Raw genomic sequence first — 23,633 nt, 5'->3', positions numbered from 1 at the left:
TCTTTTAATAACTTTGATTAATAATTAATTACTTAAAAGAAAGTTCTAATTTAATTTAATTTAATTTTTTTTTTTTTGACCCACCAGGATTATGATCGAGGTTAAGAATTTAATTAGGAATAATAATAATAATAATAATAATAATAATAATAATAATAATACTTAGTAATTTTATAAATATATATTTTTAAGTAATAATATTTTAATAAAATAAAAGAGGTATAGAAGACGATATTTTGGATGCTCCTATGTATTTTTTTTTAATACTGAATTTAGGTTGAGAAAATAAATTTATTCGAATTTACATGAGAACTGAGTATAAAAAAGAGTTTAATGAAAGTGACTCCCACGAAGAATTTGTGTTCATCTTCTGATCGTCGAAGGTCTCTCCCCGTCCGTGCTAGTAAGTGGACACAATCCCACTCCTTTTGCTTTCGGTGTTGGATTCTTCCCAGGATAGACGACACACATACAGAGAGGAGTCACGTCTTGTCCGTTTGTGGTTGAGGCAGCCGGTCTACTCGATACACCTGTCAGATCTCCTACACCATTCCTACTCCAATTTTTTAGTTTTTTATTTTGGTATTCTTGGATCGTTCTGAGGATAAATGTCACTTTTGGATTGTGCATTTGTGGGGGCCGCCTACTGGATCTGACAGCAAGGAGCTGTCATCCTTCACGCGCGCCACGAATCCAACCAGCACACAGTCAGTCTTTCTCTCTCCTCACGGTGGCTATACAGCACAAACGCAATCGAGTAGTAGGATCGGAGATGCCGAAATTGCTACTGTTTTCACAAGATTTGGGAAAACAGCACAAACTACAAAACCTTAAGAGTGTTGCACAAATCAACTTTCTCTACAATTTGATTGAATGAATGTAATGGCAATCCCGAAGGTTCCAATTCCAGTACACCGACGAACTAAGGATACATTTCAGCCAAGTACTTTACACAAAAATCTGCACTACCACAGGACAAATGTCATCCCATACAAGTGCTTAACTTCAAAAACCGGTAGAGCTTACCGAAACCCATTCTCTCCCGCCATTTTTTTTATATATAAAATATATATATATATATATAATATATATAATATATATATATATATATGCTTGTCCAAATGGCAGATCAGGGTAGATCTCATTTGTGCTTTTGAAATCTTATATGCGCCTTGCAATATCATGCTCTCCCTGTATCAATCACTTCAATACATGTTCCTCCTAAATCATCTACCGAGCTAGTCAACCGAATCACTACTGTAGCTGCATCCATGCACTAGACTCTCAGTGAATTTCTCGTCATGAATCATGAGCGCCCTGAATCATTAGAGTTACTCGCTTATTTGCACTATCTGACCGGATGTTATCACCTTTATACCCTAACTGCATACGGAACCAGTTTATCATCATCATACAAAACATCCAAACATCCTACAAAATGGACAGTTCATCATAAAAAAAAGACTAATTACCTCGTTGCTATCAGGGGTGAACCATCGCAGCAGAACACCAAGATGTATGACTGCAGGGATCAGCTTGAATAGCAATGGAGTGGTCACCTGCAAAATATGTCGACTTACTTGAAACCAAAAGGGGGAGGAACAAAAAAAAAAAAAAAAAAAATTATATGTGGTATGTGTAGCAAGCACTCTTCAAAGTGTATCCATATTGCAGATTAACCGTGAATTGAATAATCAGACGAAAAGGGTCTTATAGGGCCAAGCTGTATGCTGAGATCTAGCATCTTATTAGCAGATACCAGGCATTTGGTCTTATCTCTTTTAACACATTCCAAATACGTGAAATCCTTAAGAACAACTACTTACCAAACTAAGTGCAGTCGTCCCCAGAAGTAAGAGATACAATTTGCCCTGTCATGGTTGCATCGCTTAGTGAAATAAGTCACATAATTGCAAAAGACTAAATTACCAGTTAAATGGTTAAATTTTAATATCTGAATACTGAGAAGGCATAATCATATAACAACACAAAACTATATATGCATGAACAACAGGACCATCTCTTGTTGCCCCGGAGCAGCATATGACTACCTGTTTATCAACCTGCCATACTGAATTAATGTTTTGCCTAAATAACAACTTCTGCACTAAATTTTGAGCCCCTCAGCAAAATCTATTAAATGATTTATATATTGAAAATATCAAGAATGACAGCATTGATGTATTGAAGATTACATTTTTTTTTAGTTGATCCAAGAAATCAAAATTGTATGTTTGGATAAATAATTCAATATAGATGTCCAAGACTATCTAATAAAATTTGGTAATATCGTAATGCATCAGCCCAAATAAAACAAGAAATTATATAAGTAACCTCAACTAGATGAAGATTCGAAGCACGACTTAAAAGAACAAACGCAAATTCTCCTATCTGCGCTAGGGACATGCCAACCTACAAAATAAGATAGACAAAGCTAAACATAATATGCCAAAGAACTAAATATACAAGTACAAGGGAGTTAGAATCTTACAAGAAGTGAAGCCTTATTACTGTAGCCAAATCCTTTTACGACTAGCGTGATCACTATTGTTTTAACAATTATTACCAGGATTACAGCTGCTAGCAAAATATCCACATGATTCCAAAGAAAATGGACATGAATTAGCATCCCAATGCTAGCAAGGAAAAGAGCTGCAAAGAAGTTACGAATAGGTTCAATCTGCAGAAACAACAAACTTGGAGTTAGGGAATAGATATTGAATTACAAAATGATAAAGCACTATTACAAGAAAAGGATGGTAAACAAACTATATGAGTATAGTGCACATTAGCATATTTAGACTTCCATTGAGAAAGGAAAATTTTCACCACTCCTGTAAAAAGCCAATTTAGCTAGATGAAGCATAAAGTATCAGAAAAAAACTTCTCCAGATCTTAGTTCAAATTAATTATTGAATCTTTCACCGAACTACACCAGTTAGTTTGTTGGCACATATTGTTACAACAGCATTTTTTCTGTAGAAAGAAATCTGACTGGAGGTTAAGTGATGGCAATCCGAAAAAAAAATAGTGTAATCCTTGAACCAGAAATCACCTTTGCCTCAATGGAATTGGTCATTTTGAATCTGCAGTTGCAATGACTTCAAATATTATCCATGAAGTAGAAGATGGAAGTTAGCTTTGATAATTGTACAGACTGAAAATAAATTATCTGGGGCAGGTACATTTAGTATGGATTAGTACTCAATAAGAAATGTTAGGTTCCGTTAAATCATCCGCTAAGGATCAACTGAATCATCTGCCAAAAATGAGGTGGCTCAAGTATAACAACAAGCCATACTGTCCCAAGGCTACATGAATCTTCTCTCACATGGAGCTCTTTTAGGACAATATCATTAGTAAGTAAATCCATAAGTGAGTGAATCTCTTTTTATTGTTCTTAATAAAGTTTTCTAAAGTCTCCCTATTCCTTTCCTCCCACCACTAATCTTAGTCGATTCACCTCATCTAACCAGGATATCTAAAGGTTGGATTAGTAATTTCCTACATTACCAAATACAGTTGGTCAGATCAGCTCTAATACGTATGATTTAAACACCAAGGCAACATTGAAGGCATTTAATGCCTCCTGGCTTCCTGAACTGACTTTTGCCCTGCATAATGAAATAAATAAGGGCTCTTTGACATGAGTTTCATGTAAAGAAAAGTACGGAAGCTGCCACATTCTCTGAAGCCAGACAGGTGGTGAAAGAAGAATCAAAACCTTAATCCATCACAGGCAAAAGTAACAAGATAAAGTTTGTCTCATTTTCCAGAAACAAAATAGCTGTTTCTATATTTTTTATAAAAGTGCTGAAGGGAACAAATCAGTATCATGACTTTCAGTTATATGAGAAACAGCAGTATCGAAAAAGTGCTTACTTGCTCAAGGGTATGTTGTGAAAGATCTGTGGTTGATATCATTACTCCAGCAGCAAATGAACCCAATTCAAGACTGAGGCCCAACTTGTCACTACACTGAGATGTTCATCAAAGCAATCAATATTAAACATATTGACATAGCAGCATTTTGACATCACTAAAAACAAACATTTAGGGCTACAAACTTAAAACTATAAGTTGCGTCAATGATATGTTGATCCTTGAAGAATCACAAACAAAGATATCCTAGTTCTTGAATTGGGGAAATGGAGCAGAAAATCCTAACGTAATACTTGCTGACCTATTGAAAGTTGTGGATCATTTAATGCAGAAAAAAACCTTCAGGAAACAATCATACATCTGACTTAAAAACAGAGAAGTACTTTAGAATGCCTAAATATTGGTTCCATGCTAAAACATTTATCAGTTGTCATGGCTGTTAGCCAACGTTTTACAAGTATCACAGGCAAATAGAAAAACCACCGAGGGGTTTGTGAAATCTTTCAAGAAAGATAAAATGTTAAGGCAAATGTTCCATCGATTTTCTTCAAAACTATTTTATGAGTTTAATGTTCTGTTCCCAACAATAACAACAAAACAATAACAATTTCATCATCAAAACTATTTATCCACAAAAGGCAGTTCAAAAATATCATTTACCACAAGGGGAGACAGAAAATAGCTAAACAACTGAAGGTGACTGGAAACAAACCCAAGCAACTAGTAAACAGAATGCCACAGATGCCAATTGATAGAGTTCATTGGTCTGCACAAATAACAGGCAAGTCAGTGAACATAATGCAGACACATTAAGCCTTAGGTGGCAGGATAACAGGAGAACATCTTTTACAAATAAAATCTGTTATTTGAACGATACCTGAGATGAAAGACTGATCATCAGCCTAAGAAACCAAGGGACGCAAGTACGAGACAGTATAGAAAGAATTGCCAAAAATGTACATAGCACGATCAACCTGGTGGCAATTTCAAGAACACCAGCATTTAACTCAAATTTCCAGTTTCAGCATTTGAATAAGATGCAAAAAGGACAATGTTGAGTAATGAAGAAATTTCACAATCTTCATATAAGTTTATAATAAGAGTAAAGTAATTGGATATTCAACTGAAAACTCAGATTGCTGAAGACAATACAACCTGCATATGCATAGTAAGCCCCATTTGCTCAAATTGATTATTTACAAGTTAACCAAGAATTACTTTGTTACCCCCTACCCAATGCTTGCAGAATATCCACAAATGTCTTTACACCCTTAAAACTGTCAAAAACATGTACAATGAAATTTCTGATGGAACATGACCACTTACTGTCAAGTGCCGACCCCGATGAAGATTAAACAGAATCATGCTATCTGCCATCCCCATTCTCTATTACAACTTTAAAAAATATTGAACCGTAGTTGCTGTTAGGGTATTTCGAAACCATATTTTCCCAGCATAATTGATAAATATCAGTTTGTTGGAACTGGCTGGGACCATCCCAAATCAATCAGAGTTGGCTGATCCAACCCGGGTTGGCCAAATCTTAATGATTTAATTAAATAAACCTGGTAAAGAGAATGGAAGTACAACCCTAGATTTATTATTATTGTCACCTGTTGTTGCTAGCTAGATGCAAGGTTTTTAATTTCGTACCGTACCGGTGTACTGAGCTTTGCTTGGTATGGTACGGTACGAGGTACTGAGAGGTACGAAAAAGGGTATAAAATCCTTCGAAATTACCTAAAAAGAATGCCACAATAACATCCAGAAGCCCTCCGAGGTGAAGACACGGCCAAGGCCAAGGTCGTTGCTCTCGATAAAATAGCCTCCAAACCCTTAGCCTTCCTTCTTCTCCTCATCGCCTCGGTTGCGGCCTTTGACGTCAAGGAGATCCTCGACCCCTACCCCAATTACTCCACCTTCACCAAGTACCTCACTGACCTGAAGCTCATCGACGTGATAAACATCCGTCAGACCGTCACCGTCCTCGTCATCGACAACACCACCATTTCCCCCATCTCATCCCTCCCCGCTGACAAAGATGAAGACCGCCATCTTCGCCCACATCCTCCTCGACTACTACGACCCCTACATCTTCGACCAAAACCTCAACAAGTCCGCCCTCCCCACCCTCGCCGGCGGCTCCGTGAACTTCACCGAGCTCCCCAACGAGCAGATGGGGTTCGGGTGGGCCGTGCCCAACGCTCCCCTCAACTCCAACCTGATCAATGTCAATGGGGCGAGGTCGTACAACCCGTCGGTGCTTCATATCCGTACAACCCGTCGAGGCCCAAAGCTTGATATTGCCCGGTAACGGGCGGTCCGCGTGCCGGTCTGTTAGCGAACTGGTACATACCGCCCACACCAGATGATATAGTCCGATATTGCTGGATGGACAATCGTAGCCACTTCAATATTAATCACCAGCCAGTGCCGCTTGTGAGAAATGAAGCGTGCAAGGACTAGATCGTGGGATTGAGAGATGAGTTTTGCTATGGTGTTGGATGCTTGTCCTTTGACTCCCATGTGTTGCAAGAATCATAACCTCCCATAAGCCTTATACAAACTTGACTCTTGGGCATTGAATAAAAAACACAAGGACTAACTAGTATATGAAAGATATGAATTGCAAGGATTGTAATAAAAAACACAAGGACTTAAAAGTCATATTGAATGAAGAAAAGTCCATCATCCATTCATGGACATTTAAATTTCTTAGAGCAATAAAAGGGAGGTACCAAAAATCCAGAGGCAGACAGTATCTGCCAGGAGACAGATTACAAAAGGATGAACATGAAAAGGAAGCTTCTTTTTCCTGATTTGTTTTCTCTTTTGTGGGTGTTTTTCTTTTTATTTGTTGGCAAAAGTGGGGAGGCTAACAACTTTAGATGCTATGTTGCTTTATCATTTTGGATAAATTCAGCAGCCAGAAAAGTGGACTGCTTGCAGGTAACAAAAAAGCAGCATGCAAAAGGAAACAAATAGAGCAAAAAAGCAACATGAGGCCACGTGTTACTCACGACTTCGTAGCTGATATAAGGCCCTGAAGAACACCAGATGTGCCACCCAAAACTGGAAGTAGTGCAAACAACAAGCCAACAGCACAATCCTAGCACAAAACAAACTTCAACTATGACAAACAGATAGTAATCGACTGAAGAAACGATTATATCTGTAGTTGTAAATTTCTTGAACTTCTAAAATTGATATCGACTCCAAGCAAAGAGCACAAGTGGAAAAGAACTCCAGGACAACTTCAAAATTGAATCCAAAATACCTGGAGTATGAGGGTCCCAACAGTAACTTGACCATGAAGGGCATTGATGCTGTTTTTTTCCATTAAAAACTTCAAAACCTGCACAAATAGGTTGCATCGTTAGAAAATTGCTTCCGATGATCTTGGAGGATCATGTTGTTTTTGTTTCTCATGCACTTTAAACTAGAAGCATTACTTGTTCTTTGGGACATTTCAAGAATTGGTAACGTAACAAGACAAGAAGAATTAAAAATTAGTAAGTTAAATAAACAACTACCATTTTTTGCAACTCACCACGGCAGTAGATGACATAGACAAGAAGGCACCAACAAATATTCCTTCTGAAGTTTTGCCTCCGCATAACTGCATGATAGTGCAAATTGTACAGTGCAACAGAAAATAAATAAAGCTCGAGGCACAGAAATTTCAATACTACAAAGTACTATATCTTATTCCCAATCAGTAGCTACAGGAAAATAATATTTATATGAGAAGGGCATAGAATAGGATGGCAACAAGAAAAGGCAGCTCTACAACCTACAAAATGTCACAGACAACAAGAGCTATAAACAGTCTTCTTCAGGAGAAGACCACCAATGGTAAAAGCTGAAGATAGAGTTTTCTAGCAACTGTTGGTGAGAAAGGCAGATATATTTGCTGGGAAGCAATATAAGCAGCACGAACTTTAATCAACAATCAACCCCTCGAGTTTTAATCAGCAATCTGAAGAAGCCACTGATATCAGTGACTTCTCACAACACAGTATGAACTGGACCGAAAGGATGGTTCCTCGATGAGTTGAGCGCATAAATGTTTTTCCAGGTGCCATTACAACTGAACAAGGGCATTATACATTATACACCTCAAAGTGCAACACAAACTAACTCACAAAGTGCAGCTAAGGTAAATTAATTAACATGCATCATACGATACTAATGAGGATAATGCCGAAGTACACTACTATTAAAATGAAGGTTGAAACATACCGAAGCAATTACTCCACACAAACACATGAATAGAGCAATTTGGAGAAACCCTCCAACAATAGCCACAGCCCGAACAACTCGAAGCTGTAAATGCAATGCATTATAACTTGTGCAAACCTTCAAGATCAAGTAAGCCAAACTCAAAAGATCTTTGCCAAGAATACCTTAGTTGTAGAGAACTCCAGACCCAAGGCGAAAAGTAGAAAAATTACACCAAACTGGGCTACTGTTTCAACCTACATGAAGAAGTGCCAGTGCAGTTAAGTTCACCCATATGCATAAGATGATTTGCAAGCAGCATATAGAACAAATTTTATACTCGCAAATGTTTTAATAACAACTTGATAGATAGTTTATACATCGCCAATCAGGCCAAAACTTTTTGTTGATACTTCTTTCAGAAAACAATTGTTGGCTTTTCATTGTAACCAATTCTGACAGTAAAAAGCATTACTTTTTTTCCAAATACATAAAAGTGAATAGTCAGAGTGACTCAGATCCAAATCACATAGCAACAACAAAGGAGACTAGTCAAAGTGAATGGCCAGAGTCACATTACTTTGACAAAAAAAAAGGTGTAATGTTCAACAAAGCGAAAGCACCTTACTTGCACCATTTCACTAATGAAGCGAAAACCTCCAGGACCGATAATGGATCCAGCAAGTAGGTAACCAGTAATTACCTGTAATGTTTCATGGATCAGTACATGTGTCCCATGTAGATGACAATAATAACATGCAAAATAGGAAATTGCAGATAGAGGCCATAATGAAGAATAAAATGGACCACGGAAACCTCACTGACTACTTAAAATCAATGAATGAATTTAAGAAAACAGATCATCTTTTTCTGTTACTTACTGGCTGTCCTGCACAGGCAAATGCAATTCCACCACATGTTGCAGAGACAATGACCACCACAAGATCAGAAATCAACCTACGCAATAATGTTGTGTTATGTCACTCAAACAAAGTCAAGGTAGTAGACCTCTGTAATTCTCTCATGATCTAGTAATGCTTACCTCAAGTCTAACTGTAGTACTGGATATTTTGACTTGGGATTAGATATGATGAAAACATTATCCTGTTATACAAGACTATTATTGATTGAGTAAATTCACTAACACATTAACAGTCAAAATAAATATAAGAAAAAATAATAACAGACCAACTATTTCAGTGCATATAACAAAAATTCCTTAAACATATGCTTTAGGGTTTTTGACAAACTTATACGCACCTTACGATCAATTAACGTGGGTATGTCCTCTGCTCGATTCTCATTATCCAGATTAAAAACATCATGAAACTGAAATGACCTGGAAAGCAAAATAAGATGGATAAAAAAAATCATCCTTCATGATTAATTTTCTTTTTTAACTAAACAAAGATGGAAATAAAGACATAACTAGTTCCAAAGGATAAAAAGAAGCAATATAACCAAAGAATATTTTACAAGGCAGAGTCACATACTTCTCTTCTTTGGTTTCATTCTTCTTTGTTGTAACTCTAGCTACAGTCTCAAGAACTGCCTGATAAAGAAAAGCAGACAAATTGACTCTAAGTTATATAATTATCCACCTCAAGTTCTCAGAATAAATATTGCCAAATGTCAATTTATCAAAAAAAGATATCTAAGTAATGGTAATCAACATTCAAGCCAATGGAACTTCACCATGTATACTATTCTCAAGTAAATTCAGTATCAAGCAGCAGCATAAGCACTAAAGCAGCCCTTAAATGAAAACAAATACAACTAAGAACAAGTGAATGCCAGATAATATATACCTACAAACTAAACAAGAAACATTCACCGAAAAAATCTGCTCCCAAATAGATAGGTAGCAATACTGCAGTCAGTGGTATAACCACCAAGGCGAGTAGCTAAATAGAAACTGCACATAGTGTACATGCAAGATGCGAGGTAGATATTAAGCCATAAATGGTTCAGTTTCCCTGGCGACTGTCAGGAATATATGAATATAAATTGATCGAGAAACTGATCGATCCTGTCACCATGGTTTCTTGGTCATCATTCATCTTTTTTCTTTTCATTTTAAATTACCAATTTTTCTCAGGCATCATGTTTGTTTCTAACAGAAACCTAATTCTGAATATGCCTATAAATACAACATAAGCTGCAATTTTATTATCTTAGTTCAACCAACATAACACCATAAACTGCATGCAGATTTTATGTCCACCATAAATTGCATCTGCATATGTTAGCAAACAATAGATTTTCGCATGGCTTGTTTATGCCCAGATGTGGCAGCTCGATAGTAATAACTCAAAAACAATATTCCACAGGCATTGATCCTCCATAGTATAAAACTACAGCGAGCTAGATCCTGTTTTTCTAGCCAAAATTACTTCAAACATGCTCACCTATAAGGTTTCCAACTTAGAGATCTGCCTCCTACTAGGCTACCAAATAAGATAGTTAGTATCAAAAGAAAAACTCAACTCAACCAGCCAGATAATGCTAGTCTCAATGGCATAATGTATCAAATAAGATGAATAAATTCATCTAGCAACAACTACAAAGACGTAACATCCATCAATAAAAGTCGACCATTTAAAGACGTACTGGAGCCATCGTCTTGAAAAAATTCACAGACAAAGACAGCAAGAAACAGCTAGCTTGTATGTAACTGAAGGAAAACAGTGAACCTAGTTGCTTATATGCAAGAAGAGAAACATAATCAATATATCAAACTCATCTAGAATCAAATTACTTATGTTTGCACAAGTTATACCTGTTTCTCAGCAACACTGTTGTTGAAGCCACCAGGGTCGGTTTCTGCAGAAGAAGTAAAATGGTTAAATTGATTTTCTTACACATGTAAAAAAATCCAGTTGTAGTCAAAATAAAGTCGAAATATGTTGTGCATCTTCCTAAATAGCAATGCAGATAAATCTGATGGTTGGAACGTGAAGGATCAGAAAACAACGAGCGAACGGTCTGTTGGAGCTGGCATAATCTTTTCAAGTATAACACATGAACCGATATAGCATAACCAGGCTAGACACGCTCAAATGCGAACAACATTCCAGGGAGCCAGGATAAATTTGAACTTCAGATCTTACAAATGGACTTGTAAAGCAGCCCTAACAAAAGGCCGTATAATTCCCATTCTCCGGTTCTCCACAGGTCCAAGCCCCTTGTGCAATTTCAGCATCCAAGAATTTCGAAAAGAAACAGGTTTCACGATTTAACTTAAGCAAAGATTTAAAGAAAAAAAAAAACACCCTGATTGATGAAGCAAGAAGGTTTAATTCTTTTACTAGGAAAAGAAACCAGAAGGGATCCCAAACAGCCACTTCGTTCAACCAAGATCCGAACTCAGGACCGAAATCAAGAACCAAGATCCGCAACCACTGGGAGGAATCGCGAACACCCACTTCGTTCATGAAAGGACCGAAATCAAGAACCAAGATCAGCAACCACCAAGGAAAGAATCATCGATCCAACCTTCAAGAACCCTAATCATCTTCCTCCCATATCACATTTGCACGCACGCATCAAGAAACCGACCACAGGAACAACGAACAAAAGAGTAAAGGAGCTCAGATCTATACGGACCTCCGCCATTCTGTTCGCTCTCGGGGAACTCCTTCTGGAGCGCGCGGTCGATCATGTCGGCGAAGCTGCCCTCCTTAGCCGACTCCCCCTTGAGCGGCTCCGTCGCGTTGGCCGCCTCCGAGTCCCCGGCCCCGGCCAAGTAAGCGAGCCCGAAGAAGACAGCAACGAACAGGAACGAGAAGAGGAGCGATCCGGCGCCGCGGCGCGACCACGGGTGCGGCGGCCGGCGGCGGCGGCGGAACATGCCCATCGAGCTCAGCGGTGGCGGATCGGCTTTCACCGCGATCCCCCTAAACTACCACGAAGCGTAAGCGGAAGCGAGGGAGAAGAGAGAGACGGCAGGTCGGATAACCACCCCGTCTTCCTCTCTTCTTGCTAGTCTTCCGCTCTTCCCCCTAACAAACGGAGGGGATCCGTTTCGTTTACTGTGATTTGGGCGGAGCAGCCAAACGCGGAGCTTTATGAGGTGGGTGGAGCATTGGACGACCGGCTCACGATCACACCTGGGATCGGACGGTTGCGCTTGCCCGATGGATTGTGATGGTCGGTCCTGGACCGCCTGATGATAGATCACAGCCGACACGTCAAATTGGAACTCTCCATCAAATTGCGATTCGCGTGCGATGCCGAGGGACGCTGTTGCACCTCATCACCCCTTCCAGCACGAATCTTAACGGTGCCAATCAAGTATCTCACGCGTAGAGATGGGCGAGAGAAGGCAAGCGGAATAGATTAAGATATCCGCGCTTCAACTATTTCCACCTAAAAAAGATGTGGATTTGCTTGAAATAGCCATCAGCACCGTTGGATTTGAATCGAAATCCAAGAATCAAATCGGAGTAACAGTTCGATGGTTCTAAATCGAATGTACGACGATTAGTATTGAGTTCCATCCTTCAAAAGAGCACTTCAACTAAAACAATTGAACCAAAAAACATATGCTTCAAAAGAGCACATCTCTGTAAAATGCAAAGCAATTACTTAAAGCAGCAGTAGGAAGAACAAAGCCTGCCTTGGTTGTTCTTTGGTGCATGTAGGATCCAGATTTACAATGAATTCCCCATCTGTCCAAAAATATTATGGAAACAGATGGGGAAGGACAGGAAAACAATAATATCAATCCATAGTCAAATTCCATCTTCCAAAGAAACCAGAGATCCATGCCAGCTTCCATCTAAAATATCTGCAGAGGTCACATTAGATTTGCTTACAACAAAAAACCATGATATTATAAAAGAAATCTGCAAAATAGGCCTCTGCTAAAATACAGGAGACTCAGATGAAATTTTGCAGATTTCTTTTATAATATTGTTCATTTCAATAGGCTGGTCGACTGTTTTTTACAGAGACTTATCCTACTAAAAAATGAGGTCCATCGGTAGCAAGCAAAGAATGGAATAGTCAACTAAGATGAAATTTCCAAACAGATTAATCTTGATGACTAAAGATTCAATGTCCTACTTGGCAATTTCCATGACAATATGGAAGTATACATGTATGTCATGCCAAATTCTAAGACAAGAATTGCACACAAAGAAGAAGGAACCATAAACCTTTGCAGACAATCCATTCACAGACTACTTTCCTGAGCTAATTAAGGCTTTCAAATAAGGCTTACAGCCTGCTCCTATCAACCTGAATACTGGAAATATGCCAGCCTGAAAGATGGATACAAGTAAAATAATCAAACCTGCATGGTTTCTTCTATCTAAAAATAAATGTTCCAGGCTTAACTCAGTGTCTTCTAAAAGAAACAATCAAAGTTCAAACTGATGGAAAGAGCAATCTTTCAGGATATATCAGTAGCAGTCATCATATATATGACATGACAAACTAGAATATCTTGAAACTCTTTACTGCTGGGACTATCATCTGCACTTGATGATTCATCAGATCTACCAGAAACATGTTATGGGATGTCATCTTTATTGATTATGTGGGTTTAAGATCAAAGCCTATTGGCTAAGCTATCCTCACTATCTGAAGATGTTTCTCCATGAGATTCACTGAGACTACCAGTATAAAAAAGTGGCTTAATTGAGCCAGATGACTTCACATCTCAATTGGTTGAATGAGCCAAAGCTTAGAATCAATTTAAATCTGCTTTTGAATTAAAAATTTCATATCTTGAGAGAATGCAGTCAGTCTTCTATGAAAGTTAACATGAGATTTTCAAGTCAACAAGTATTAATCTGAAAAGTTACATCAGGGAAAAAGATAAGCCAACCGCCTGAGTTCAAGCAAGAGATTAAAATTTGCTTGTCTCCTTTGGAGCTTTGACAACTGATAACCCATTCTTTCATGGTATAGAACATGATGTGGACCAAACTTCTGAACTATCAGTATGTTTTTGCCCCATATCAGACAGCAGATACTACCATTTGGCCCAAAGTCTGAGATCACAAAGTATCACACCATTCAGTGAAAAGCTGACCAAAGAGAAGTTTTCGATCAGGCAATGCCTGCTGATAACAATTTTAGAGCAGAATGGCAACAGTCCTCTCATTTGATTATTCCACTCCTAATATTAGTTTTCTATAGTTTGCATACAAAGTTAAATAGCCCATTACTACAGTCTGAAACTGCTACTAAGAATATTAGTGCATATATTAGGATTCGACGCCTCCAAATCAAAGTCTTCTAGAGAATTGATAGCCTGAGTTAGACCAAAAACTTCAGAACTTAGACCAATTTATTTCCTCTATATTTCACCTCTTTAATGTACCATTGGCACAACAAGCCATCCCAAGTGTTGGCATGCATAACTCTAGAATGGACCAATATGTGCATTTATAATGATTGAGAAAGAGCACAATCTTGCCATTTCTCAAAGATAGCAAGCAACAGGTTTCTACTGTTCGCCCTTTGTGATTCACATCCTACTTCCAACAACAATTAAATTTAAGGGAAGATGATGTATTGTGCCTCTGTTTAGGGAGGTTGGTCTTGCAAGGACGTGTCATCTTCCGTTAAAAAGAAGGTAGAAGAAGACAGAAAGAAATGCGCGAAATAGAAAAGAAAGAAAATGGGATAGAAAATAATCATGGTCTATAAGATATCTAAACTATGGTTTTAAGAATCATAGTTGATAAGGCATATTTCGGATCTCGGTCACGTCATGATCCATGCCACGATCCACTCTGGCATTAGTACAAACCCGGGCCCTCGAGACGTGGACCAGGCGCCACATCGGATACACCCCTACAGATTCAGCACAAGGGCCGCATTCCCCTCGCGCCCAACTAAAGCCCATACAGGGATGTATCTCCTCAGCAAGCCTCATTCCGGAAAACTTGGGACGACGTCGCATGGTGTCGTTCCGCGCATACCGGGCGGCGATCACACAAAGGTATGTACTCGCCACTCGGGGGGGTCGGTCGCCATGTTAAATCCACGTACGACCGACTCTCGGGCATCAGTATAAAAGTCTATAACCGACATCTAACCCAGTGGGAGGAAGACAAGGAAAAAACCACTGACTTAATCTACGAGGGGCCTAAGTTAGAAATCTCCCGACTCGGGTTTGCGTGCAGGAACGCGATCACCCCCGAGCCAACTCAATCCTATGTTGGAGACGCAACCACCTCGACTCCTGGTCCAGTCCGTCCTAGTAATTGCCTTCGGTCGACCGAGAGACACGCACCAGAATGACGATTCCGGACATCGACCCGTAGATCAAGCCGTGCTGACTCCTCGGCTACAGGATGTGAATTCACTAACAATAGTAAAAAAATATAGTTAATATAACACATAATATGAAAACAATACTATATTTTTAACCATGGTTAGAAGAAATTAAGGGTAATACACTGCAGTGGAAAGTTTAATATATTATGGTGGTTGCTTGATTGCAAGGAAAGTTAAATTCTTGAAGTGCAATGACTTCGAGCTACTCTACTCTCCAAAACAACAGAAGCGTAATGATCAAATGAGGTGTATAGCACAAAGAGTCTAATGCTGCTGACATATGTAGGGTAAAAACATAAAAGGTCAAACCGGTCGGTATCACACCGAAACAAAGAGAAAGTTCAGCATAAACGTACAATGTCAAAATGAAAAGCCATAAGATTTCAGATCCGAAGAGAGAGTTCATATTACTAGACCTGAAGCTCGCATGCAATGAGCTCATGGCCGCCATTGCTGATTGATGCGCCGATGAAACGACCTGTAACTGGTAAAAGCAAACGAGGCCCGACAAAAGATTGCCATGTAATATACTTACTATAACACAGCCAATCATATTAATTTTAAGATCAATGAGTTGACCGTGACATGAAGAATGAATATTTATCTCTCCACATCCCCTTGATCTCAACTTAACTTTGTTCTCTGCCATGAGCATCACGATCCTTCACGGTTTTATTAGGACGAGCTCTTATCCGAAAGATCAAAAAAGAGACTTTTACTTGGACAATAACTTACGAAAGCTCTGCGATGGGAAGACATCCATCGGAATCATCACCAAGTTGTGCCGAGAAGAAACCCACTGTCTCTTAAATTACAACCATCCGCTTGTCTCCCCCACATGCGCTCAAAAGATCTCTTCTGGTTACATCTGCAGCACTTTGAATGCACCAACTCTTGGATTCTCCCTGTCCACAGAGAAAAAAAAAGAACCCTTTCTTTTTGCTGGGTTTCCTTGGTTGCATGCAGTGTCTACAGTCACGTCGAGGCCATAATATAAGTCTCGTGTCATGTGCTTTCCCATGCCTCAAAGAAGATAAGATCTCCTCCACCTCTGACCCTGGAGCATTGAGACCTCTTCACGAGCTCTCCATGATACTGCCCCCACCAAGCTCTCTCTCTCCCTCTTTCCTTATTTGATTTAGTATATTATCTGTATCAAACTTGTGGGAGGATGAAAGATTCAGGAAGAAGATACAAGCCTTGACATTCCTTTTGCCGTCTCTTTACCAAAGTTTGGGCATTGTTTATTGTTTCCGAGACGGAATGGCCTTTCCCTTGTCTCGGAAACATGCATTTGTTTAAGCCAACAGGTCTTGGTTCTTATCCAGATGAATCTTCCATGGTTTATTAATCAGCTCCCACGAGCTGTGTGGGGCATCTACGTATTCTAAGATATATCTGCAAGTGATCATGTTCGAGTGGAACCTTTACCCGAGGAGGAGGAAGTTGAACTGATGACCCTTTTGTATCGATCAGATTTAACATCTAAAATAAAACACAGTCAAATGTTCATCTCACGTCAACCTGAGATAGTAAGAAGAATCGATGAAAAGACACCTCAAAGCTCACAAGATTTCCCTGCTGCTAACTCTTCTTCCTGTCACTCGAATGCCAGCCTACAGTCCTTTACAGTGAAATGCTGCACTCGGTGTTTCCGGTCTTCTCGAATACTCGAAAACTCACAGAATAAATCGTAGTATTTATTTTATGCTCGAACCTCGAGAGAACTGCAGCCGCGTTCTCGAAGTCTCGATGGACGATCATGATCCATCAGCCCACGGGAATCTCGAAGTCGGGGACGACGCGTGGCGACATCTCGGTGCTTTGCGCGTCGCTTAAGGCTGCTGTGCCTGTCATTTAGGACGTGACAGCGACCGAGGGCCACGTGTACGGTTCTCGGCCAAGCTCGTGTCCGGATCTGGCCAACTTCCTGCCGCGTGGAAAGTCGCCGTACGACCCGCACTGATTCCTTCTTGTAGTCTTCCTCCTCGCTTTAAAGCGAATTATTTTTTTCCTTCATGTGCTTCTAAGTCGTTGTTTTGTTTTCCGTTTCCCTTTCGGCGTTTTCTTTTCTTTCGGAGTTCACGTTCGCTGATTAGGTGCGTGCCGATAGGCGATGTGGGTTGCGGCGGTTGGTCACCCTGTATGGCAAGCCATGTGGGTCGGGATGGCCGTCGTGCTCCCCATCACGTGGCTACAGCCCTGCGTGGCTCTGCTCCGATAGGTTTGGCTCCTCGTCCTTGATAAATTACAAAGATATTTGTGCATCGATCTAAAACAATTCCATCAAATTTCTCGCATATGGCCACCAAATGCGTCGTGGTGATTTCTTTAGTGATTAATGGGGGACAGTAAAAAGAGCTATAATTGTGCTGGGTGGTGTGGGCTCCGCCCATGTGCAGGCACGTCTTGGTTTGACCGTCACCATCTCGTCTGGTTGGACGTCCGAACCACGGCAGAGGCGATGGCTCCCTTGCCAGGGTTCAAAGCCACGGCGAACGCTTCGGGCGCAAGCAAGACCGTGCATGGCCGGATTGAATCGAACCGGACTCCAAATCACTTTACTGTTCGTGGTCGGGGGTGATCAAAAGATGTGCAGTGATGTTTGGCTAACGATTTAAAGGCACTCGAATGTTGTTGGGCACTTACTCTTTGTATGCGCCGTACCAAAAGCGCGGGTCCACTGCCTTTATCTGTGCTTGGGAGGCAAGATTAGCCAGCAAGCAACGTGAACCTTCTCGATTCTTGACTGTGCATGGTGTACCCCAACCGTCATCATCATCGTAGAATCAAATCAAATCAAATCGTCCATAAAGCGCCCACTCGACTCGACTCAACTCGACTCGACTCGAATGAGCGGTTCGAGCCGTTGCTCGAAACCCCAAATCAAAGACAAGAAACTACTTCGGACGTACGTGCAGGGGGCAAAGGTGTAAATCAAGCGCCCCCGAAGGGTGCTCCCGCCAGGAGAGAGGACGTGCCTGGCGATGGGGCGCTTCGCAGACCACCTCGTCCTCGGCATGCCTGACAACGCCCTCTCCTCGCTCCACGTGTCCCACCTCCTCCTTAAAACCGACTGCCGACACCGTTACCCTGTTACTTCCTGCTTCGTGTCCCTACACTCCCTCTCCCACGCCTCGTGCTTCCGAACGCCGTTAGTTCTGTCGTCATGAATCGCGGTTAGGTAAGCTATACCACCCGCGGTTACCGCATCCCCAGCCGGGGTTAAGGCTTGTAGTTTATAACCAGCTCCTACCTCTCACCGTCTATTCGCATTGCGCCAAATAGAGAGGCGGAAGAGCGGAGAGAGAAAGAGAAAGAGAGAGAGAGAGAGAGAGAGAGACTGAAAGTGAGAGGGAGGAGATGATGATGATGATGATGGTCGGAGGGGAAGGCCGGCATCAACGCGATCCGGTGGTCCAAGTACCGCCGTGGTCGTCTCCCTTCGAGGATGCAGCGGTTGGCGTTGGCTACCACCTCGCTGCCGGCGGTGGTGGGGGTGGTAGCGGGGAGTACGGACTCGGGGATTCCGCCCTCGCGGCTGCTCTGCAGAGGTATTTGCCTTGTAACGGCGAGGAGACGGTGGCGGAGGAGGACGTGGAGGAACCTGATGCCGCCGTAGACGTGTACTCGTCGGACGAGTTCCGGATGTACGAGTTCAAGGTGCGGCGGTGCGCCCGCGGGCGCTCCCACGACTGGACCGAGTGCCCCTTTGCGCACCCGGGGGAGAAGGCGCGCCGCCGGGATCCCCGGAAGTACCACTACTCCGGCGCGGCGTGCCCGGACTTCCGCAAGGGCGGCTGCAAGCGCGGTGACGCCTGCGAGTTCGCCCACGGCGTTTTCGAGTGCTGGCTCCACCCGGCGCGCTACCGGACCCAACCCTGCAAGGACGGCACCGCCTGCCGGCGCCGCGTCTGCTTCTTCGCCCACACCGCCGACCAGCTGCGCATCCTTCCGCAGCAGCAGCAGCAGCAGCAGACGCCAACGAAACCGGCGGCCGCGGTCGAGTCCTATGATGGATCGCCTCTACGCCAGCAGGCGCTGGAGACTTACCTCTCGAAGCATCTCATGTCGTCCTCGCCGACCTCGACGCTGATATCGCCGCCGATGTCCCCACCGTCGGACTCCCCACCGATGTCGCCAAGCACCGCCGCACTCCGGCGAACCTCGTGGCCGATGAGGACTTCACTGAACGAGATAGAATTCTCACTGCGCCAGCTGCAGCTTAGCAAGGCCAAGTCATCCCCCGGCTCATGGGGCTTACAAGTAAGCAGTGAAGCGTTCGGATCGCCAAGGGGCACCGCGGCCGGGTTCAGGGCTGGGTTCGGCAGTCTGCCAACGACCCCCACGGCGACAAGTGCCGCGCTGGGCGGCGGACTGGGGTGGTTTGATGGCGCGGACGCTGGATACGCCGGCGGCAAAGAGCCAGTGGAAAGGGTGGAGTCAGGGAGGGCCCTGAGGGCGAAGATGTTCGAGAAGCTAAGCAAGGAATGTGTTCTGGAGAGGGCCGACGCCGACGCCGCGCCGTCGATGGCGGCGCCCGACGTCGGATGGGTGTCGGAGTTGGTGAAGTGATCCGTACTTCTCCTCCCGGATCAGACGAAGCAATTACGAGAAGAGAGATTAGGGTAATTCCGGAGGTAATTGTATGGAACGTTTGTACATAGTAAACTTGAGGTTCCCCCAAAGGCGAGAAGAGGGTATGTGTACATACAAAGTGGGGGTGGCAAGAACGGAAGCGTGGGTTTGTTTTGGGGATTTGGTTGGGTTCAAGAACAAGAAGATGAGGAGGGCATCTGCGATGATTGGAGTTGCACACTGCGACCGTCCTCTACACGGAATTGGGACGCGCCCTTCTGCGAAAGCTGTCTGATTTCTTATGCTTTTTTATTTCAATGTGGAACCTGTAATTATCATGTCATCCTATCAATCTCGGTATTGTATAATATATATGTATATGCATTATCATCAGTAAGCTCTCTGGATTGCATTGGCATGCCAAAGAATGAATTGTTGGGCAAGGATGTCTGGTCCGGGAGAGACAGACAGAAGACCTTTTTCTTTGCTTGCTGATAGCTTGGAGCAGCACGAGGCAATGGTCACGAGAACTCTGGAAGCCAACCAGACAAGAGGAGAGAGAGGAAAGCGAGGCCACTGTCTGCTGCAGCAGTACCATTTTGGTTCTATATCATCGTCAGTGCTAAATATCTGGTGTTTTGCTTTTGGCTCGCAGCAGGTGGGAGAGAGGGAGAGACCGACGCGGGCAGCTGTGCGTCTCCAGTGTCGCGTCTTTTCACGCGACTGGGGCTCCTAATCAATCTGCTGCTGCTGCTGCTGCAGTGTGCAGTGGGAGTTGGGGGTTATTTGTGGTTCTTATTTTACGTAGAACTGTACTAAAAACAGGTGTCCGGTGTGTGTCTTTGGTCTCCGACAAGCTTAGCGTGTAATGGATCACATCTCCATCGTCCATCTGATGTTGTGGGGAGGAGGAATGGGACCGCATCGAGGGGGGATCACATGAGTCACGTCCTCGCCCAGTGTTGAGTACGTAGGGGCTCTCCCGGTTCATTGAACCCGTACCCGTCATGGATGGTGGCTTGCAAAGAGGACGTCGTGGAAGGGATCCCTCCGAATGCGGCAGTTTGTGGTGTGGTTGCCGAACACCGCTGGGCTTATCATTGCCACCATCATTGACGAGAGATTAGTGTTCGACACAAATCGTGTGAAACTCTCTTGAGGATTTATATCTATGTCCATATTATAGAAATGGTTTGTTTTTCTGGTTTTATTGATGCAAAAAACTTCATCCTTGGTGTTTAAAATAGGGTGATTTTTTTTTTAAAAAAAATTATAGTTTTTTTTTTCTCGAGAAATTTTTTTAGAATTTTTAAATATTTTTATTTTTTTTTTATATGAAGTGATTATTAAAAAAATTATAATATTAATTTTAAGTTAGATGAATAATTTTTTTTAAATATTTTATATTAATTATTTAACAAGATAAAAGAATTGATAAAGATGTTATTCGTAGATTAAAAATAAGATGATTAAAACAAAGATGGATATCAAAAATTTTGTGATTGTCAAATATCTTTGAATAAAAATAAAATAAAATAATTATATGACTAGTAATATTTTATGGATCAAAGTGTTGACTAGTTAAAAAATAATATAAAAAAAATTTATGTTGTCGAAATGATAATATTGAAATTGATACGTAGAGTTATCATAAAAATATATATTTTTATCCATAAATAATTTAGTATCGTTATAATAGAATATAAGATGAAAATAAATTATTTAAGATTATATTTATATGTGCTTAGGAGACATCATAGAAAACGTTTAATATTAGTGGTACGAGGAGAAATAATAAAAGATCTAATTTTTTTTAATAAAAATTTATACTTTGGACTTAATTAAATTTTAATGATGATAAAAGATTTATGTAATTAATTCTAAATGATAATTTTATTATATTATTTTATTAATTTTATAAAAATGATAATTTATACTATTATTATATTACATCATAATATATTGTTTTCAATAATATTATAAAAGTAGTGTAACATCATATTAAAATATTTTTTATATTATTAAAAATACTATAACATAGTGTAAAAATATCATAAATTCATAAGATAAAAAATAAAAAAATTAAACGATCAAAGATATTTTAAAAATTAGACCAAAAAAAAAGATGGTATGTGGGAATCGAAGGATGTTTCTTAAGAAAAAAATATAAAAGAAAGTTGTTTTTTCAGAAATTTATCCTTTAAAACTGTAGTCCAATAATAATAATAATAATTTTTTTAAAATAATGATAGGAGGATGACGTACTAACTCAGTTTATTTTTTTTTGGCAAAAATAAAAAGAAGCCAAGCATAAGTCTTTCTCAAGCCGGACGGGTCCATCACATCTGTAGCCACTCCCATCTGTACGCACGTAGATGGAGCGGACTAGAAATATCCCATGGCGATAAGGTAGGTCGTTTCCCATCACGTCAACTTCGCTCTCATATCTGCCCCAGATGTCTCTACCTGTCACTCTCTGATGCGCTGTTGCTGTCCGTAGCTATCGTGATGATGTTTAGGAGGCGAAAAAAATGGGTCAAACGAACATGACCGAGATTTGAACGAAGAGGCTTTGGTGTGGTAGCACCTACTAACTAATATCTATCAGGGTAATAAATAATCAATGCAAGATCATGTGATGATGAGAGAGCACGACATTACAAGAACTCTGGCCTCGGTGGTGGCATGTTCGGTGGGGCGTAGCTTTTCGCCAGTGACTTGGGGACATGTGCATGAGGGTGGAAATAGAAGTAATTTAAATAGGTAGATAAATAGTCGGAAGAGGAAAAAGATGATGATGAGGAGGAGGAGGTAATCTCGCATCTCCTCTTTCACGCCTAATAAACTGTGGTCCATGGATTGGTGGAATTATCTCGAGGGAAAGAAGCAAGCATTGTGGGGGCAAGCGTATGGGCTCTACGTTTTCCATGGCCGAAGCGAGTGAGTGGCACACGTACTTCTACTGCTACTGCTACTACTAGTCCACATGTGGTCGTACGATTCCTTGTGGAGGACTATCTATCTACTACATGAAAAGAAAGTATTTATTTGAATTAATTAATTATTTATTTTTATTTTATTTATGCAATGTAGGGTGAGGTGCGTGACAAAGTGGGGTGGGGTGGGTGTGGAAATCACGACGGCTGGTGATAGGTCCCTTTATTTGATCATTTTCTTTTAATTATATGGCAAATCCATCCACATCTCATCAAGTCAATGATTGTTGACGTGTTCAGAAAAATATTTTTTTTAAAAAAATATTTATTCGGTGGGACCCAATTCAAATGAGTAAGAATTGCAGATTTTTTATATAAAAAAATATAAAAATAAATATAATCAAATCAAAAGATTGAAAGTTTTTGATTGTGTTGATTAATTGACTTATTATAATTTATTGTAAGATTTATCTTTTATAATAAAAACATAAAAAAAAAAAAAATACAGTACATTTGAATCGAATTTGATTCAATTATTTTTTCTTTCTAGCCTTCAATAATAATAATAATAATAATAATAACAACAACAACAACAACAGCAATCAAATCATCGTATATAATTTAGGCAGGTGGTGGGCCCCCTAGTAGGAGTTCTATAAAAGTCGACATCATCTTCCTATAAATTTTACTTGGGTTCAATCTCTCCGAGTTCTGTGATGTTAA

General features: G+C 40.9%; 2 protein-coding genes across 2 annotated transcripts; one reads left to right on the top strand and one right to left on the bottom strand.

Moving 5' to 3' along the window:
• Positions 1 to 839: 839 nt before the first annotated feature.
• LOC103969422 (K(+) efflux antiporter 4) lies at positions 840 to 12,156 on the bottom strand. Its single transcript, XM_009382938.3, has 20 exons — positions 11,710 to 12,156; positions 10,883 to 10,926; positions 9,597 to 9,655; positions 9,364 to 9,442; positions 9,146 to 9,207; positions 8,985 to 9,060; positions 8,732 to 8,806; positions 8,289 to 8,360; positions 8,125 to 8,208; positions 7,433 to 7,501; positions 7,160 to 7,237; positions 6,903 to 6,991; positions 4,760 to 4,856; positions 4,595 to 4,648; positions 3,883 to 3,978; positions 2,492 to 2,680; positions 2,335 to 2,412; positions 1,827 to 1,871; positions 1,473 to 1,559; positions 840 to 1,383 (listed from the first exon to the last, which is right to left on the bottom strand). The coding sequence occupies exons 1-20, from the start codon at positions 11,957 to 11,959 to the stop codon at positions 1,300 to 1,302; spliced, it is 1,767 nt and encodes a 588-aa protein (XP_009381213.2). The 5' UTR covers positions 11,960 to 12,156; the 3' UTR covers positions 840 to 1,299.
• Positions 12,157 to 18,670: 6,514 nt separating this feature from the next.
• On the top strand, positions 18,671 to 20,367 carry LOC103969421 (zinc finger CCCH domain-containing protein 2). Its single transcript, XM_009382937.3, has one exon. It carries the CDS (start codon positions 18,760 to 18,762, stop codon positions 19,969 to 19,971), a length of 1,212 nt encoding a protein of 403 aa, XP_009381212.2. The 5' UTR covers positions 18,671 to 18,759; the 3' UTR covers positions 19,972 to 20,367.
• Positions 20,368 to 23,633: the final 3,266 nt, after the last annotated feature.

Source organism: Musa acuminata, chromosome BXJ2-10, assembly GCF_036884655.1.
Source record: "Musa acuminata AAA Group cultivar baxijiao chromosome BXJ2-10, Cavendish_Baxijiao_AAA, whole genome shotgun sequence".
Classification (NCBI taxonomy): domain Eukaryota; kingdom Viridiplantae; phylum Streptophyta; class Magnoliopsida; order Zingiberales; family Musaceae; genus Musa; species Musa acuminata.
The sequence above is the reverse complement of the archived record's forward strand: the minus strand, read 5'-3'. Positions and strand labels throughout refer to the sequence as shown.

Bases quoted from the DNA above. Each gene is read 5' to 3' on its own strand.
- LOC103969421 (XM_009382937.3), top strand. From the start codon at position 18,760: ATGATGATGATGATGATGGTCGGAGGGGAAGGCCGGCATCAACGCGAT.
- LOC103969422 (XM_009382938.3), bottom strand. From the start codon at position 11,959: ATGGGCATGTTCCGCCGCCGCCGCCGGCCGCCGCACCCGTGGTCGCGC. The intron at 9,208-9,363 runs GTGCGTATAAGT...CTTGTATAACAG, and splicing joins CCACGTTAATTGATCGTAAG to GATAATGTTTTCATCATATC. The intron at 6,992-7,159 runs GTATTTTGGATT...GTTTTGTGCTAG, and splicing joins TTGGGACCCTCATACTCCAG to GATTGTGCTGTTGGCTTGTT.